Source organism: Zootoca vivipara, chromosome 5 (assembly GCF_965207765.1).
Source record: "Zootoca vivipara chromosome 5, rZooViv2.hap1.1, whole genome shotgun sequence".
Lineage (NCBI taxonomy): Eukaryota > Metazoa > Chordata > Lepidosauria > Squamata > Lacertidae > Zootoca > Zootoca vivipara.
The window spans coordinates 89,903,153-89,922,379 of record NC_142588.1 but is presented as its reverse complement, the minus strand read 5'-3'; the positions used below and the strand labels follow the sequence as shown (position 1 = coordinate 89,922,379).

At 48.7% G+C, this 19,227-nt stretch overlaps 1 protein-coding gene across 3 annotated transcripts in view; it reads right to left on the bottom strand.

Annotated features, from left to right (window-relative positions):
• Nucleotides 1–19,227, bottom strand: part of CLCN2 (chloride voltage-gated channel 2) — a 69,960-nt gene that overhangs the window by 10,351 nt on the left and 40,382 nt on the right. For all 3 annotated transcript variants that reach the window (XM_060274340.2, XM_035133464.3, XM_035133465.3), the window contains exons 7-18: nt 18,949–19,027; nt 15,144–15,269; nt 13,880–13,964; nt 13,677–13,778; nt 12,558–12,642; nt 11,520–11,675; nt 10,168–10,237; nt 8,319–8,429; nt 6,143–6,356; nt 5,730–5,863; nt 527–711; nt 197–302 (exon numbers count right to left, since the gene is read on the bottom strand). In XM_060274340.2, the coding sequence (XP_060130323.2) occupies nt 197–302; nt 527–711; nt 5,730–5,863; nt 6,143–6,356; nt 8,319–8,429; nt 10,168–10,237; nt 11,520–11,675; nt 12,558–12,642; nt 13,677–13,778; nt 13,880–13,964; nt 15,144–15,269; nt 18,949–19,027 (1,453 nt within the window). The remainder of the gene's footprint in view (nt 1–196; nt 303–526; nt 712–5,729; nt 5,864–6,142; nt 6,357–8,318; nt 8,430–10,167; nt 10,238–11,519; nt 11,676–12,557; nt 12,643–13,676; nt 13,779–13,879; nt 13,965–15,143; nt 15,270–18,948; nt 19,028–19,227) is intronic.

Sequence of the window (19,227 nt, the reverse complement as noted above, 5' to 3'; positions counted from 1 at the left end):
GGCGGTGGCACATTAGCAGCACGGTCATGGACACCCTGGGGTAGGGGCCCTTCCCGGCGGAGTGACTGCAGCCCCTCCACGCAAGTCGAGACCCAGCGCCGGTGGGGTGCATCCTCCCCAGCCCAGTGAACTGGCCCCCCTGCAGAAACAGTTTGCTGACCCCTGCCGTAGGGCTAATGGGGGACACAGGACTCACTGGAGACGCTCTCGGATAAAGTGCTGGAGGCTCGCTTTAGTGCCGGCTTCAGGGGCTTACGGGACTCACTTCGCGGCGGGACAAACGAGGATTCCTCGGTGATTATCTGAGTGTCGAGGGAGAAAAAGGGACGAGGTTACAAAAGGGATCAAGACTTGGACCCTATCGCTTTGGCACCTCAAGGCAACATGGGCTGCTTCTTCTGTTGACGCCACATTCCTCAGTTACGTCTGCTCTTTGCCCCTCCGAACCAACGTAGGCCCTCAATGAGAAGCATATTTTGCCAAAATGCTAAAAACAACAACAACACTCTCCTGGGTCTTTGCCCACCTGAAAGCGCACACCCGTGTCAGGTGTCTGGTGCTCCTCCTCGCCTTCTGGAACCTTCTCGGTGGCTCGGCGGTCGGCCTGGGCTTTCTCGCGCATGTAGTGGAGCCGGCGTGTGTAGCTCAGCTGCTCGCTCAGGAGGGTCACGATCTGCGTGCGCTCGATGGAGCCCAGAAGGATCATGGACTCTGCAGAGGCAAGGGAAACCAGGCTGAGCTTATTTCTGGGCCGAGATGCCATTTTTTGGCTAACAGACCAGGCGTGTGCTTTGATGGCAAGATGGCAAGCTTTTAAAAGAGATAGAGGACAGGACCGGGTAGAGGCAGAAGGAGATCAAGGACAGCTTGAGATGTTGTGGGTCAAAGAGGAAGCCCAAATGGTTCCTGTTCCCAGGGCACTGCCAGCTTGTCTGAAGCACAACTTTGGTACCTTCTCCACCTGAGATACTGGCAACCTGCCTCCACAAGGAGAAACGGCAAGGCCAAATTTTGCACAGGACTGTGTTGGGGGAGGCACCTGAAATATGACATTGGGTGCTTCCCACCCACAACACCATCATCTCCAAAGGTGCTCATGCTAGTCAGGTGTTAGTCAGGTGTCAGGAGCCGCCTGCAGCTTCCAGAGAAGATGAGGACAGTATAGATTTAGAACAGCAGTTTGCAGAAGGGCATAGTTCAGAAGAAGCAGAGCAGAAACGCTGGGAAATATTGGGGGAGCAGCAGGAGGAAGAAGCACCGGGGGAGAGACAGCTAACAGACTCAGTGTCTCTTGAAAACATTCCTAATCCCCCCCTCTTCCACAACCAGGCGTGCCGTGAGAGTAGCAGATCAGAAATCTCAGAGGCAGAAAGAACAGAAGCAGGGATGACGTAGAATAGGAGTGACTGAGCGGGTGGGACTTTACTTGGAGCAACACCATTACCTAAGAGAGATCACATTCCTTCGTTTCTCTCTGTGAATACTGAATAAACTACTTAGTAAGAACTCTTGGTTTTTTCTGCTTCTTAGCATCCCACCGTGGGAGGGATAGGATTCCCTGAAGCCTTGACACCAGGTTCAAATGTTTGGGAAAGTGCATCATGCAGGCATCACTGAACATTGCCACTTCAGAATACAGGCATTTCATAGAACCATAGAATTGGAAGGGATCCCGAGGGACATCTAGCTGAACCCCCCGCAATGCAGGAATCTTTTCCCCAACGTGAGGCTCGAGTTCACGACCTTGACCTTGAAATCAAGGGTCTCATGCTCTACCGACAGGGCTAATTTGTGTGGGAGGGCGGAGGTGCTCCATGTTGAAGGGAAACCCTCAGACCCACACACAGAATAACACCCCTGTGTGTAGAAAGGTATGGGTCATCTGGGAGAATTTATGAGTGCCCTTCTCCTGAAAGGGGCTGGCTGTCCAAATGCAATGTTTTCTCGGTAACAGGAGCGAGTATTCAAGCATGATTCTCGCTTTGCTACGCTGGTAGTTTCTGATGAACCACAATACTTCAGAAATGCCTCTGAGGCATAGCTGCCAAGTTTTCCCTTTTCTCGCGAGGAAGCCTATTCAGCATAAGGGAATTTCCATTTTAAAAAGGGAGAACTTGGCAGTTATGCTCTGAGGCAGCCAAGTATTTTTATGCAGAAGCTTTGACTGGAAGTTGCTGGCTGCTGCTGTGCCTTCGCGTGTGTGCTGCCTTGTTGCAAATGGATTCTGGGAGTGAACCACGAGGCGGCTACAATGCACAGCTGGGGCCTTGCTTTTTGGTGTGGCAGGTCAGCACAACTTCTAGGTCTTTACATGGAGGACAGAAGACACCTGTATTCCCTGCCAGCTTGCTTATCTTGCTTATCAGGGCCTGGCTCCAATGAGTCAGCATTGCCCCCCCCCCAATCAAACTTTGCAAATTGCCATGACAACACGGCATTGTCCCTGTTGCTGTGGTAGCCCCGTAAATGATAGCTGTGGCTAGCAGGAAGATATCGATGTCACAGCAGGGGAGCTGTCTGGCATGAAGCTGGGAGGAAAAGGGAGGAGCAGATCAAGCCCCAGGCAGCCAGGACAACAATGGCATCTCACAGGGAGCAACAGGTGGCATGGAGGAGGGATGAAACAGTGGCAGATAAAGGAGGGCGCTGCTGCATAGCCACTTCGCCAAGATGGTTTTTGGAGGGAAGTCTGTAAAAAGGCCCCCAGAATGCACATATTGGAAGAGGAGGTTCTGCAACCACAAAACTGCAATCCTAGTCAGGTTCAGAACAACTCGTGCAAATTAATACACCGGTCAAAAACTGCAATCATGAGGCCAAATAAATCAGGACAGAGAAAAGAAAGTCCCTCTTCACACAGCTCAGAGTTAAACTGTGAAACTCACTCCCACAGGAGGCAGTGGTGAACACCAAATTCCTGATGGTCATGCTCTGCCTTCGAATTTGCCCAGTCGCAGATGATCAGCCAGTGCAGATCAAACAGACAAGGTGTTCTATGCTGGCAGTAGTTTCCTCTTACAAACAGCCTAGGTCAGGCATAGGCAAACTCGGCCCTCCAGATGTTTTGGGACTACAACTCCCATCATCCCTAGCTAACAGGACCAGTGGTCAGGGATGATGAGAATTGTAGTCCCAAAACATCTGGAGGGCCGAGTTTGCCTATGCCTGGCCTAGGAGGTGGCTCTAGGGAAGTCATAGTCCCACTCTATTCTGCCTTGGTCAGACCACACCTAGAATGCTGTGTCCAGTTCTGGGCGCCACAATTTAAGATGGATATTGACAAGCTGGAACGTGTGCAGAGGAGGGCAACCAAGATTATCAAGGGTCTGGAAACTAAGGCTTGCGAGGAGCGCTTGAAGGAGCTGGGTATGTTTAGCCTGGAAAAGAGGAGACTGAGAGGAGATATGATAGCCATCTTAAAATATCTTAAGAGCTATCACATGGAAGATGGAGCAAGCTTGTTTTCTCCTGCTCTGGAGGGTAGGACTTGAACCAACAGCTTCAAGTTATAAGAAAGGAAATTCCGACTAAACATCAGGAAGAACTATCTGACAGTAAGAGCTGGGAACGAACTCCCTTGGGAGGTGGTGGGCTCTCCTTCCTTGGATATTTTTAAGCACAGGTTGGATGGCCACCTGTCATGGATGCTTTAGTTGAGATTGCAGGAGCCTGGACTAAATGACCCTTGGGGTACCTTCCAGCTCTACAATTATATAATTCTATAGCTCCACATAGCAGGATGAGTGGCCACAGACATTTCCAGAATCCCTCCAAAGAGGTGTCTGCAGATGAGGGTACCAAGAGCCCAGCAAGTAATGGAGAAAATGTGTATATGGAAGTCCTGTTTGCTCAAGGTGTACGATGGATGGAGGCAGTGCCTCTAAGGGTGCAAAAACCTACTGAAGCTTCATCCATGTTAAAACAAAAGCAAAACAAACTTGAGAGGGATTTGAAAAGACTGCTGCGTTACTGACAGTGATTGGATTAGTAAACGTTTCTGGTCCAGTTATGTTTCCAGTTCAGCTATGGCCCTGAATGCTCTGATTTTGTTATCGTTTTGGCCAAATTATCTCGGTAACTATTCCACCGACTCACTAAATCGATATGTGTAGGAAAATAGCCTATTGCATCAGCTGCCTTGGAAGAGGCGTCAGGAGAAGTTGGAGGATCTAAATTTGTCACCATGAAAGAGGCCTTCAATTAAATAATCGATGAAAACACTCAATTGTAGATGTGCAACGCTTATTATTTGCCTGCATTATGTGAGCACGGCAAAGGCAGAGACACGCATGAGGAACTCAAGGAAGCCAATAAAAAAAGGAGGCTTGGCTGTACTTGTCTGGCTTCTGCAGCAGAAGTGGAGACTTGGAGATTCACTCTGTTCCCTCCCCTGCCCATCGTTCAGCGGAATTTCTGTTCCAATTGGACGCGGAATTGGCAGGTTCCAGAATGAGAATGGCATCTATTTAATGCAATGGTGGGAAATCTCCCAACAATTACTTAATCAGGCCTGCTGGGTCTCCCCATTTGGTCTGTGAGTCACTATATCAGGTAGCTGACAGGTGGGCAAACCTGCCTGCTGAGGGTGGGGGAAACAAGGATCTCACCCACTTCTTACAACCCCTCCGAGCAGCTATGTATTTATGTACCTTGCACCTGAGGATAACACTTCCTGTACCCAATGAAGTGGACTGTACTCTAGGAAAGAAGACTACAATCATAGTATTGTAAAGTTGGAAGGGACCCCGGGAGTCATCTAGTCCCAACCCCCTGCAATGCAGGAATCTCAGCTGAAGCATCCATGACAGATGGCCATCCAATCTCAGCTGAAGCATCCATGACAGATGGCCATCCAACCTCCAAGGAAGGAGAGTCCGCCACCTCCCGAGGAAGTCTGTTCCACTATTAAACAGTTCTTACTGTCAGAGCTGTATGGTGAATTATTATGCTGGAGGATACTCTTGAGAGTCCCATGGACTGCAAGAAGATCAAACCTATCCATTCTGAAGGAAATCAGCCCTGAGTGCTCACTGGAAGGACAGACCATGGAGCTGAGGCTCCAATACTTTGGCCACCTCATGAGAAGAGAAGAATCCTTGGAAAAGACCCTGATGTTGGGAAAGATTGAGGGCACTAGGAAAAGGGGACGACAGAGGACGAGATGGTTGGACAGTGTTCTCGAAGCTACGAACATGAGTTTGACCAAACTGCGGGAGGCAGTGGAAGACAGGAGTGCCTGGCGTGCTATAGTCCATGGGGTCACGAAGAGTCGGACACGACTAAACGACTAAACAACAACAACTGTCAGAAATCCATTGGTTCAGGTCCTACCCTCTGGAGCAGCAGAAATAATAATAATAATAATAATAATAATAATAATAATAATAATAATAATAATAATATTGTTATTTATACCCCACCCATCTGGCTGGCTTTCCATCTTGTTTCCCCAGCCATTCTAGGCAGCTTACAGCACATTAAAGAACATTAGACATTAAAAATTTTCCCGAAACGAGCTTGCTCCACTCTTCATGTAATAACTCCTCAGATAGTTGGATATGGTTATCATGTCACCTCAGTCTCTTCTTTTCCAGGATAAATATACCCGAGTATCCATTTGTTAGTCTTTAAGGTGCCATAAAACTATATTTTTTGCTGCAAAAGACCAGCACAGAGGCTACTCCTCTGGAAAGACATATTCATGAGGATCTGCCTTGCCTCTCTCTTACCAGCTGATTCCACCAAAGCCAAGCTCTTCATTTTGGTTCCATGCAGCACATCCTGAAGATCGCGATAGCGGCAGTTCAGGGTTATGTAGCGCACGTCGCGTACCATGATGTCCTCCACGCGCACATTGTACTTCCTGCAGTACACAAGAGGCACTGAAGGAAGCCTGACTCATCTCTGCACTTCTCTCCGCCGCCGAATCTCCCAGCTCACTAAGCCCTGTTGCCCCTTCAGCTCCCAACACCTCCTCTCCTCCCAGGCTTCTCCCTGTGACTATTCACTTGTCATCCCACCACCACTTTCTGGGCTCTGAGCCTTCCTCCCCTGGGGGTTCCCCAGCTGGTTCCTCCCACAATTCCTCTGCATCCAACCCGTCCCTGACAGCTAACATGCCAACACACAGAGGCACACTTACTCCTGATGTCCCCATCCCAGCTCTGGCAAGTAGGGCAACTTCTTGATGCGGATGATGCTGTCGTAGAGGGAGGGCTGCAAGCTCTGGGCCACGGCGTTGGCCAGGATCACCGCGATCATGACTGGCAGGATGTGGGAGATCTGGCCTGTTAGCTCAAAGACGATGACCGCTGTGGACACGGTGTGAGTGACGGCTCCAGACAGCGCAGCTGCACCTGGCGGGGGTTAAGCATGTGAGTGAGCTGTGTCAAGGGCACTGTCCGCTCAGGTGCCTCGGAAACTTTCAGGGACTGGGCAGAGGAGGAGGAATTGTAGAGACCGCCTCCCCCCATCCTGACCCTTCCAGGGAGGAGGAAGAGGAAGACAGTATAGATTTACAACAGGGGTTCTTGGGGGGTCACAGCTCAAAGGCAGATGAGGGGGAAAGTTAGGAAATAATGGGAGAGAAGGAGGCAGAAGCTGGCTGACACAGTGTCTTTAGAAAGCATTTCAGACCCCCTATCTCCCAGAACCTGGCGAGCCATAAAGGTAGGAGAGCAAAGAGCTCAAAGACAGAGGGCACGTAGCAGCACCCGTAAAGGAGACAAATGAGGAAGTGGGAGAGACGGAGGTGGAGATTCACTCGGGACAATGACACTATCCAAGAGGCTGGGTTTTATAGCCTCTCTCTGTAACACTGAAATAAAAAAGGACGGTAAGAAATTTTCCCTTGTCTTTATACTTTCCTGGGCAACCAGCCGGGAGCCGCTGACAGCATCCTGACAGAAATGCAGGGAGGTCTTAGAGCAACCAGGGGAGAGAGGCAAGCAAGAGCCTGAGAAAGCCCCCAGCCACCCCAAAGGACCAGGCTAAGTCGGATGCAGTATGCCAAGCCTAGCACAGCTCTCACGATGGCTCTTGGGAGCCTAGAGGCACCCCCAGCGGAAATGACACACCTCAATGCCTCATGCATTCTGGGAGGGAAAGGGAGGAAATGCTTTTTGGAGACCTCTCTTATGGGGCCACATGTCAGTGGTGGGTGGGGCAAGGGCCAAAAGTGGGCAGGGCAACCCATGCAAATTTTGCCTTTGCACAGCAGGCTAGTTTCTACACAGACACACACCCCTCCTCTCTGTTCTTCATCCAGGCAACTAAGAGGAATTATTAGAGCTTCAGCTGGGAGAAAGGACACTCTAGGAGACAGTTAATCAGGGCTGATGGGGACATGGCCTGAGGAGAGGCCTGAGTGACTGAGGGCCTTGGGGGGCCACATCTGGCCCCTGGGTCTGAGCTTCCACACACCCTGCTCAAAGGCCCTACTCCCAACCTCTGGACTGCTGCAGTTTGTGGAAAGGGCCATGGTGACAGAAGGAGAGGCAGAGGCGTGGGCTGGATTCACATTATACCAGGCATAGGCAAACTCGGCCCTCCAGATGTTTTGGGACTACAACTCACATCATCCCTAGCTAACAGGACCAGTGGTCAGGGATGATGGGAGTTGTAGTCCCCAAACATCTGGAGGACTGAGTTTGCCTATGCCTGTATTATACTATGATGATGCCGCCTTAAACAGTCATGACTTCTCCCAAAGGATTGTGGGAGTGGTAGTTCTGCTAAGGGTGCGGAGAGTTGTTAGGAGAGCCGTCTTGCCCCTCACAGAGCTACCATTCCCAGAGTGGCTTAACGATTGTTCCTTCTTCACCAGGAAGTGCCCAGGCCCTAACCACTATGCCACCCTGTTCTCGGCAGAGGTGGTGGTGGTGGAGGAAGGGGTCCGTGTCTGAAAATCCACAGTTCGAATGAGACACTCAGAGAGGATCCAGAAGCTCTGTTTCAGCTCCTGTCACTTTCAAAGGCTCCTGTGCCATAGAGGTCGAATGCAGTGTCAAAATTCACTTTGGATAAGGCTATCAGTAGCTCCCAGCTGTGACTGGCATGCACTGTCTCCAAGATCAGAAGCAGGGCAACTCTGAAGACCACTTGCTAGGGAACAAAAAAACAGCCCGAGAGGGCTATTCCTCTCAAGCCCTCCTCGTGGGCACCCACAAGGTTTGTCAATGTGGGAAAAGAAGATGGACTTTGGTCTGATCCATCCAGGCTCCTGTCACTGCGCCCTGACCCTCTTTCGGTGAGGGAGTGCCCACCCCCATCTGAACACCCCAGCTTTTGGAAATGGTACAAGAGAAGCTGCCTCTTACCCACCACTGCGTAGCCGCCGGGCACAATGCGGTAGATGTTGCTGTCGGTGTGGATGCCGTCTGGGAACCATGCTGCCATGCTCTCGCCCACCAGCCGCCCAAAGGCCGCACCTGCCCAGAGAATCAGGGGACAGAGTCCGAAGGTGGATTTGGGTAGGTATGGTTGGAAGAGGAGCAGAGGAACACTCTGAACCCACCCGGACTCTACAATCATCATCTGAGGCCCATCTTTGCGTGCCTCCTACGTGTCATGTCTGCAGAGTGGCAGAACAAGAAAGGGCCTTTCCCCCCAAAAAAACCCAGACACCCTTTTCTTGGGGATAATTCAGATGGCAATCCCCAGGTGTCAGAAAAGGTTATTTATGTATGCAACAACTGCAGCCTGTGTTTCGTTAGCCCCAAAATGGAAAATGAGCAAGGTCCTAACTAAAGAAGATTGGCAACTTAAGTTGACAGAACATGCACAACTTGCAGACTTAACATAGAACAAGAGAACAAGAATAACATACGTTGAAAGAAGATTGGAAAACGTTTATTGAATATGTGGAAAATAATTGTGCGCAAGCAAAAACCGCCGGCAGCATTAAGATAAATTCAACAGCATAAATAATTTTTGATGGATATAATAATGGAAAACAGATTCATATAGTTTTTCTAAAATATGCAGGGATATAAGATATGCAAAATGAACCATGGAAAGAAAAGAAGGGAAGACACTGATATCTTAAGTAAGTAAAACATTCATTTGAAATTGTAAATCAGAAAATTTAATAAAAATCATATTGAAAAAAGAGAAAAAGTAAGGGCCTTTTCTGCAGTGGCTCCCCATTTGGGGAACAGTCTACCCAAGGAGGTTCAGCTGGCTCCTTAATCACACACCTTTAGCTGCCAGGCAAAAACATTCCTCTTTAACCAGGCCTTTGGCTGATTAATCTTCTACGGCCTTTTAAATGTGTTTGTGCAGGGGGTGGGGTTTTTGTTACGTTGCTTCTGGTTAACTATTTATTTGTACTTTTATCTTGTATTTTTATCTTGTGAACTGCCCTGAGATCTTTTGGCGGAAGGCGGCATATAAATCTAATATATGAATAAATGATAAAAAAGTAAATGTGCCAAAATCCAGGCACTAAGAGCCCACAGGCAACCTGAGTTCCTGCAGAGGTTAGGATACCCATGTCCCTGCCAGCAAATCTTCCTGGCTCTTTAAGTTTTGCAAAAAAATTTTTTTAAGTAAAATAAAACCCCATATGTGTTGTCATTGTTTTTTTATATATATAAAAAAAATACACAGAGATGGCAATAGCGGGATGTAGGGCTTGGGACCCGGACAAGGAAGAGCAGGAATGGCTATTCAGTGTGCACAAAGGAATTATGGGTAATCTTGTCACCACAAATAGCTTTAGTCAAAAGCGGTCACTAGGGTGGATGAATATCTGTCATTTTGGGTTACTCTCAGTCTATCAGTTTTCCAACCTTACGCTCAGTTGGCCTTTTTTTTTTTTGATTAAACAAAGTTCAAACGAAAATTTGCATGCATTGTCTAATATGTAATTTTGTGCCATTTATCCCAACATATGGGATTTGGTGTGCAAAATGTGAATCATTTTCACTACCATATGCACCTTTCACACACAAACATTGGTTGCAGAACTGCAACTTCCGAAGGAAGGCTGCGTTTCAGTTTTTCTTATTGGTCTGGCAAGTGTGAATTAGGCCGGGTCACTTTTAAAATGCTAACGGCACAAATTTCTGTCCCGTTCCCATTGGACACCAAGGGAGGCGTGCTTGATCCGCTCTGGGAAGGGTTAAGGGTCATTACACAGAAGCACAGAGAAGGTCTCCTACTCACCAATGACAAAGACAGGCATGAAGGCTCCACAGGGCACTGGGATGGTAGTGGCCAAGGCTGACATCCAGAACTGGGGAAAGAACAAAGAGACAGGGAGCTGGGTATGTTAAGGTTAAGGGGTGATATGATAGCCATGTTCAAATATATAAAAGGATGTCATATAGAGGAGGGAGAAAGGTTGTTTTCTGCTGCTCCAGAGAAGCGGACACAGAGCAATAGATTCAAACTTCAAGAAAGAAGATTCCAACTAAACATTAGGAAGAACTTCCTGACAGTAAGAGCTGTTCGGCAGTGGAATTTGCTACCAAGGAGTTTGGTGGAGTCTCCTTCTTTGGAGGTCTTTAAGCAGAGGCTTGACAGCCATCTGTCAAGAATGCTTTGATCGTGTTTCTTGCTTGGCAGGGGGTTGGACTGGATGGCCCTTGTGGTCTCTTCCAACTCTATGATTCTATGTCCATTATCAGGAGGGGAGAACCAGGAATGCCCTATCGGCGGAAACCAAGTGACCTCTTTGTGCTGAAGCGCTGTGGGAGGGGGAGAGAAGAAAGGAGAAGGGCCCAAACCCCAGGACAGAAAAAGAGACTGAAGATTACAATTCCCACAACGGGCAGGAAAACCTCTGCAATTTTCAAGCGTTCCCTGTTGGGGGAAGTTTGGAAACCAGCAAAGGAGACCCGAGTGCCTGGGGACTAATCTGTGGTTGACGGAACCAGCTGCAGTCTGAAATGCATAATTCCCTACTGGTTGGTTTTATCTGCAAAGGAGAAGAGGCTATTTTGACTTCAGCACTTAGCAATCAGCTAGTACAGGGGGAAGGGAGAGAGGAAGGAGAGGAGAGGGTGGGTTGGAAACGGAAGATGTGCTTGCATTTTCTAGGCCCCTCAGCAGCTTCTCGTGTACCACCCGCAACACAGCCCTGAAGACCCAAGGGCAACTGTTTGGTGCCTAAGCCCAACTGAGTCCTGGGACGGTAACCAGCAGAGCTCTTGTTCACAGATGCTGCGTGGTTCCTGAGAAAAAAGCCCTGCTGGATCAGGCCAATGGCCCGTCTAGTCCAGCATCCTATTCTCGCAGTAGCCAGCCAGACGCTCCAATGGAAATGCTGTGAGCAGGACCCGAGCCACTCTCGCCACTTACCGCTTGCGGTTCCCGGCAACTGCTTCAGTGGCACAATGGGCCAAGCGCACCTTGCCGTTGAGCAGAAGGTTTGCTCCATTGAGCAGAAGGTTGGCTGTAGGGGCAGGATCCCTGCATTGCTGGGGGTTGGACTGGATGGCCTTTGGGGGTCCCTTCCCACTCTACAATCCTGCGATTCGACTGGAGGAAAGGGGTGACAGGGAAGGGCGACGCACCTTCATGAGGATGAAGACCACCAGGGTGACAAAGACATTGGAGCGTGGGTGCTTCCAGGCCTCGGAGGGGCCCACGTACTCAAATTCTTCAGCTAGGCCCTGCTTGGCCCACGTGCGGTTATCGAACAGGGTCACAAGCGTCTCCTTCTGCGTGAGCTGAGAGGTGAAGAAGGGGAAGAAATCAGGGGGCGAGAAGGGAGCGACACCAGGCGAACGACTGCATGTACCGTATTTTCCCGTGTACATTGGTACGTCCAGTTGTGGACAGGATCCGTTCCGGAGCTCCGGTCGGATCCTGAGGTTTCTGCAACCTGAGGTGCCTGTTCTGCGCATGCGCGCTGCGCGATAGGGTGCTTCTGCGCATGCGCGAGCAGCCAAACCTGGAAAAAATACTTCCAGGTTTGCTGCTTTCGCAACCCGAAGTTTACGTTACCTGAGGGTAAGGTAAGCCGAGGTTCTACTGTATAAATCATGTTCAAAAAAAAAAAAAGGCTCAACAACTTTGGGGAATCTCCCCCCCCCATTTTCTTAATTTTGAGTCCCCCAAAATAGGGGGCATGTTATACATGGGGGCGTGTTATACACGGGAAAGTACGGTATGTTGCATGGCTTGAAATCTTACCTTATACTGCCCGGTAGTTCTCCCTGGTTTTATTTATGTTACGTTATGCTTATGGATACGATTTGTATATTTTGCCACCCACATCATTTGATGCAGAGGTTTATCCCCGCCTCCCTGGTACTTATTAAACTATCTTACAGATAGTTAAGTGGCCTATAAGTGGATCATAGAAATAAATAAACAGGGTACCGTCAGCCCAGAATTGCAAGTTACTCTTCTTAGGTGAGCCAGGGGAGGGGGAGAGACCGTTATTATGATTCTTTTATTATTGTTTTTATTATTGATGCTACATGAAGTGTTCTTAAGGTTGTACACTACCCTGGGATCTCTTGATAAAGGGTGGAATAAATAATAATAATAATAATAATAATAATAATAATAATAATAATAATAAATGTTCAAGAGCTACAAATTACCTGCCCAGCCATGAACTGCCCAAAACCAGGTGGGAAGGTCAGCGTCGCTATGAGAAGCGTGACGAGAGCGGGGAACAGCAGGCGCCTGGAAGGTCACAGATAGCAGTGGTTAAAAAAAAGAGAGTGGCACCACTGCACATCTCCCCCAACAGAGGCAGTGTGGTGTAGTGGTTAGAGCATTGGACTATGGCCGGGTTCAAATCCCCACTCAGCCACGAAGCTCTCCCTGGGTGTGACCTTGGGCCAGTCACTGCCTCTCAGCTGACTCTTATCTCATAGGGTTGTTGTGAGCCTAAAATGAGGAGTGGGAGAACCAAGAACGCCACCTCAAGCTCCTTGGGAGGAAAAGGCGGGATGTAAATCTGACAGATGATAATAATACACAAACAGACAAACAGTGGGCACAGCTATGCTCCCCAAGGCTGGCAAACCCTCGGAGGCTCAGAAGGTCATTGCTGCTTGCTTGGGGAAGCAGCTGCTACTTGGTGGATTAGCAGGCTTCCATCTTAAGGGCCAGGGTAGATCAGTATTCTGCGACTGTTCGTGCACAGAAAGTGGATTCAGGCGCGTGTGATTGGGGGGAGAGGCAGGCAAGGGGAAACCCCAGCCCCACGAGCCACAATTTATCTGCAGCCAGGTAGAAGCAGCATTAGAACGGTGTGCTCTCTACAGCATTTCATACAAATAATTGTATAAATAATTGTAATTTATTATTTGTACCCCGCCCATCTGGCTGACTCTCCCCAGCCACTCTGGGCGGCTCCCAATCGAATATTAAAACAATACAATGCTCCCAACACTCACCCACATAGGAACCTCCCTAGTTTATCAGACTACTTATATCCCTCCAGAGGTTTTGGGCTAGAATTCCCATCAACACCAACCAACACGATGGAAATTGTAGTCCATAATATCCAGGTTGGGGAAGGCTGGGTTAGGCAAATATCAACTCAGAAGTAGGTACAGAAAGGCCCTCAGACCTCCATCTCCAGCCTGACCCCACCTGTTACACAGCTGGACTAAGCCACCCTTGGGCCTCCATTGCCCTCTCTGGGGCCCCACTCATGCTCAGGGCAAGGCACCCATGCACCCATGTGTCCGGCGGCCATCGTGCCTTACTTTTTCATGAGGAACCGGTTAATGGCCTTTTGCTTGCGCATGAACTGGACAATCTTCCGGTTGAAGTAGACGAAGAGTGCTCCGCCAAAACCGCTGGCGATCCTGAACAGGGGAGAAGAAGGCCTCAGTGGGGGGGAGGAGGGGTCCTGCCGGTGGGGGGGGGGAAGTGTGGGGAGACCCCAGAGAAACCCTACGAGACTCACCCAATGACAGCAAAGGCCGGCAGCTCCTGCAGGTCGAAAGGGAAGTCCAGTCGGAAGCGGGTTTTGAAGAGAGCTGTGATGGTTTCTGAGGGAAAGAGAAGGGTTTGGGGCGACCAATCTCAAGTCTCTAGGACAAGAGGTGTGGGGGGGGAAATATGCCCCCCCCAAGCTTCTCTACCTGGCCCTAGGAACCCACAACATTTCTTTTTTGAAACAGCCATTATGGATTTTGTTACAAACGGATCTAGAATTGACAGTGTTGGTTTGCCTCATGAATCACAATAAACCATGGTTTGCCTTACATCATGGTTTATTTGCAAATGTGCCTGCTGCCTGCTGCCCAGCTCACACAAATTAGATGAACCCAGACAATTATTTTCTATTTTTTCAAACAAACCATGACCCATAAGACAGAAATCAGCCAAGGTTTGCACTTGTCTTATTTCTGGCTCAACACTCACAGTTTGCATGAAACGAACAAAACGGTGGCCAGGGTTCAGAGGACACAGCAAGCTTTAGGTGGGGAGTAGGGGAGCCATACCCACAATTAAACCATGGTTTAAGACAAACCATGGCTTCTCTCTTTTAATCCCCAATTTTATTTTATTAAGTTTCAACATTTTTAACATATACAGTCAACACAATTCAATCTTTTCCCTTATTTTTCCCAAGGAGTTTCCCCCCCTCCCCTTCTGGGTGCACCCTATCTTCTATCTATCAAGTCATAACCACTAAATTATAATCTAATTACTTCTGTTGCTCATAGCTCAAATTCTGCTCCTTAAATTGTCCAAAAAGGCATCAACTCTTCAATAAAACATTCGTCATTAGATTCTCTTAATTTTGCTGTCAATTTTGCCACTTCTGCATAGTTTGTTAGAACTATGCAGAACAAACTATGGCTTCTCATGATGTGCAAGCCTGGACATTGTTATATTTGATTGTGTTTATCTTTTGACAGTTCTTGTTCTATATTTTGAGAATGACAGTTTGCTGTCTTGATTTTAGACAGGCAGGCATAAAGCACTTATATTTTCTTTTCTTTTTAATGCAAGTTGAATGAGTTATTCTGATTCCCGATTTTGGGGCTGCATTGATCCAAGAGTTCTGCAGAGAGGCCATCATGATCAGTCAAGAGAGATGTACAGTTCTGCACGGACCCCAACACTCCCTCGTTCCAGCCCTGGCCTCACCACCAAAGTAGACAGGTTCGGAAGCAAGCACTAGAGACGTTCCTGTCTGGGAAGGAAGAGAGGGGCCGTACCTTCATCCTTGTTCCACACAGCGAGAACCCGGAAGATGAACGCACTGAAGGTAGCGGCGAAGAAGCCACGCCAATAGTTGCGGACGGCGAAGAAGGTTGACGTGACTTCGATGCTGAAGAGGACACCTGGTGGACACAAAGAAGAGGGAAGAGACTGGGGGCCACCAGGGGGTTCTAAACTCAACGCACACAAGGCCCCTAAACCACTACCGGGGGGGGAGGGTCCAAGTGCCCATCTCCCCCACTTGGTTCTCCTCCTCGGGCTGAGTTTGCCAAACTCATAGAGTTAGGGAATGCAGTGCACCTCCAGCAATGAATGGAAAACAGAGGCTGCATCCACCCAGTGTTGGCAGCCTGGCACAACTACTGATCCCACAGCAGGTCCAGTCCCAGCTCCCTCAAGCTGGGAACTACTGAGCTGGGAACAGACAAAGGCCGCAGCTGTGCTGTGGAAAATCTGGCAGACTTTTCAGACTCCAGAGAAGCTAGGCAAGGCCAAATGACACATTACGCTACTCATGCTTTTTTAAAAAGTGTGCATAAAGTTATCTGCTGTTACTTTGAAGGAAAAGTGGCAGTAGGCCCCAATCCTGATAGGGACTCCCGTCAGTTTCCTTCCCCGCATTTGCAGTAAACAACACCTTTGGGGGCAAGGAGCAGCTGGGGGAAACACTTTTGGGCAATAAATCGGCGTGGGGTTCTGGATCACAGATCCTGCTGACTGCTTTCCTTTCAAACAAAAGTGGCCAAATTGGACCCTTTTTTTCTTTTAAGAAAGTACCATTTAGCAGTTGAGCTTCCTTCCTTTCTTTAAGTGACACCCTTTCAAACAAAAGTGGCAAAATTGGGCACTTTTTTCTTTAAAAAAAACCATATCATTTGAGTTGTGCTTCCTTCCTTTCTTTAAGTGACACCCCATACTTTGCTCAGTTCCGTGCTTTGCTTCCCCAGATGCCAGTGTGTTCAAGCTACAGGTCTAAATATTATGACAGTTCCAAAGTGCAAGCAACGTTCTGAGATTTCCTACCGAGGACACTGTTTCCTTGCCAGTTAAGTGAACACGGGCAAGAAATTGTTTCTTGACAAACATCACATTGCCGAAACCAAAACACACAACACGCACAAGTCACCATGCCACAACTGTCGGCAAATGCCCTTCTGCGAGGATGGATTTCAAAGCTTCATCTCTCAGCCACCAGTTGGTAAAATTAACCCCCCATTTCTCCAATGGATGCCTTCCCTGCTTGCTAAGGAACCCCAAACCAAAAAAACTGGGCTGTGGCATCCAGAGCAAGGGGTTGTTAGTCCCTGGCTCAGAAGTCCAATTTGCCTCCCGAAGCAAATTCTTCTGTCCCTCTGCGAGATCCCAATGGTGTGTATATATATATATATATATATATATATATATATATATATATATATATATATATATATATATATATGAGGTGGATACCTACGGGACTGCCTCTCCCGGTATGCCCCGCTGAGGACATTAAGGTCCACAAATAATAACATACTGGAGATCCCGAGTCACAAGGTTCTGGACTAGATGGGCCACTGGCCTGATCCAGGCTTTTCATGCGATGAGTGGCTGTGTGCCTTTGCAGATTTAACCACCGCCATACAATGCCCTGCTTGGAAGCCTCTCTCTTTATTTGCTCTCGCCAGCAAATTCAATCCCTCCTTTCCTGCAACTGCTGCTGATTGAATTCCTCTTAAAGAGAGAAGCAGCCTGGATGGGGTGCCACTTAGTCACTTAGACGCATCCTGCGGTGGGGCATTCCCCCCCCCATCCGCTGGTTTCGCTTGGCTTTTGAACCCCGTACGTCTGCACACCCCGACAGAAAACTCCCGTTCATGTTCATGTATGCAAGTGTAATCTGGGCAAATGAGAAAGGGCCTGCCTCCCTCCCTCCCTCCCCTGACTTCCTTTGGGAAAGCTGGCAGAAATTGGAAAACACACACAGAGGCACACAGATCAAGCCTTTGCTCACAACAGAAACCACCACAGAAAGGGAGACAGACACCAGTCACCAACCTAGACGCGCAAAAGCAGCGGCGAAGAGGATGCACAGGAAGGCCTGCCTGGGAGGAGCCCGCAGCAAAAGGGGGAGAGGAGGAAATGAAGTTATGCCTGCAGTTGGAGAGAGGGTTCGCCCCGACCCCAAACCCCACCCCAGGCTCACATCAGCTGTGCAGTGCATTTAGTTATTGCACTTATTATTATCCAAGGAGCTCAAGGTACTATACAACATCTCTCCCTCGCCTCCCTGTTTATATCCTCAGAACAACCCTGTGAGGCGGGCTGGGCCCAGAGAGATGGGGACTGGCCCAAGGTCAGCCAGTGAGATTCATAGCTGACCGCAGGTTTGAGCGCCGGTCTCCTGGGTCCAAGTCCAACTCTCTAAGTTCTGGCTCAGCGTATAACCTGAAAACCCAAAATACTTAGGGATCAAATGATGGAGAACCCTTTGCTCAGCCCAGCTAAGGAGGATACTAATTGCTCCTTTCCAATCCGCATGGATCAGGGGGCTTATTCTGAGGCTAGGCTCCCCAGCTCTCCCAAATTATTGTTGCTTAGGCCCCAGACTCCATTTCTGGCATTACCGAAGAAGAGACTGGCACTTAAGTGCGTGCAGAGTGCTATTTCTCTCAGCCCTTAAGCACAGCCAACTCCCATATAAATAGGACCAGGTTGCAATAACTTTTAGGCTTCATTTCTGCACTGAGCAGAAGCAAAGACATATTTTGGGAGAGGGGTGTAACCCTGTGGACATTGTCTGTTAGGGTTCACCTCCCCAACCAGAGGGGGCCCAGCTGAGAGAGCTGTCCCTACTCTTCTCACTCCCCAGACCCTGCAAAGCAGACCCTTCCCAAACAGCTCCTACTCTTTGCTCCCTCTGTAGAGATATGGGAAGCAGGAGAGGTTGGTGGAGGATGTCAGCTGGGGGCCAGTCCTTCCTCAGAAAACTCCTCCCGCTTATCCATTTGCAACTGGCCACAGCATTTAGGCAGGTGGAACTGAATGCTCTGGGCACAAGCTCTCACAGGCTGGTTGGTGTTCATTGTGCCTGGTAGGGTGGGATACAAGGAGACGAACAGTAGGTGGCGCCATAGCCAATGACAGGCAGAGGAGCCAACTCAACACTGTCCTCCTCCTGGTGTTCTATGAGGGTGACACTGAGACTGAGAAGGAAACTGGCAGCCAGGTAATTAATCAGCATTTCACTGTGAAATTCTCCTACCTATTTTTGTATGCGATTTAGCCTAACAGACATGCATTTTTGCACACGCAAAAATCCCCCATATAATGAATTTGTGCACATTATTTTCACTAGTGTGTGCATTTTTATGCAAACGTTTCTCTAGCATGCGTGTGCATAAAAATGCATATATTAGTAATAAGATTTGGAAACTGTTTTCTCCAGGTCACTCCACATATCTCTCAGGGCCATTTGATGTGGATACACTTTCATTCAGGTCTTTGGTGTGTGTGTGTATGGGGGGGGGGTGTTTGTAGCCAGCCAAAAAATCACAACATAAACCACAAAAAGCAAACAAGGTAATCCTTCTTAAAAAATTCTGGAATGAGCAGAGGAATCTATCCCAAGTGACTTCTGATCTATCGCTAGGTGTTTAAGAGGGGGGGGGGGTGTTAATAAATTACTAGGCGATCCTCATGGTCTCTTCCAGCTCTACAACTGATTCTAAAACCAACCCTTTTGTGGTTGGATTTTATTTTAATATACCAAGCTGGGGATCTGGAACTCTTTGTATACTCAAGAGTCCATTTTGGTATCCTTACCTCCAATCGGAGCAGCAAAACAACAGCCAACACCCACAGCACAGGCAGCTGCCAGCATCTCGATATTGCGGGACTCGTTCTGCAAAAGAAGCCCAAAGGGCACAAAATCCATGAGAAGCAGGTCTGAAGGGGTGGGTGAGTGACTTCCCCTTGTCCAGTTCAGAGAAGGGGCTCTTTAAGAACCAGGTTAATTCGAAGCAATGGGCACCTGTTCTGGATCAGCGCCGTGGCACCCCTGAAAAACTAGCCCCTGGACTTTTTGCACAAAAAAGAAATGAT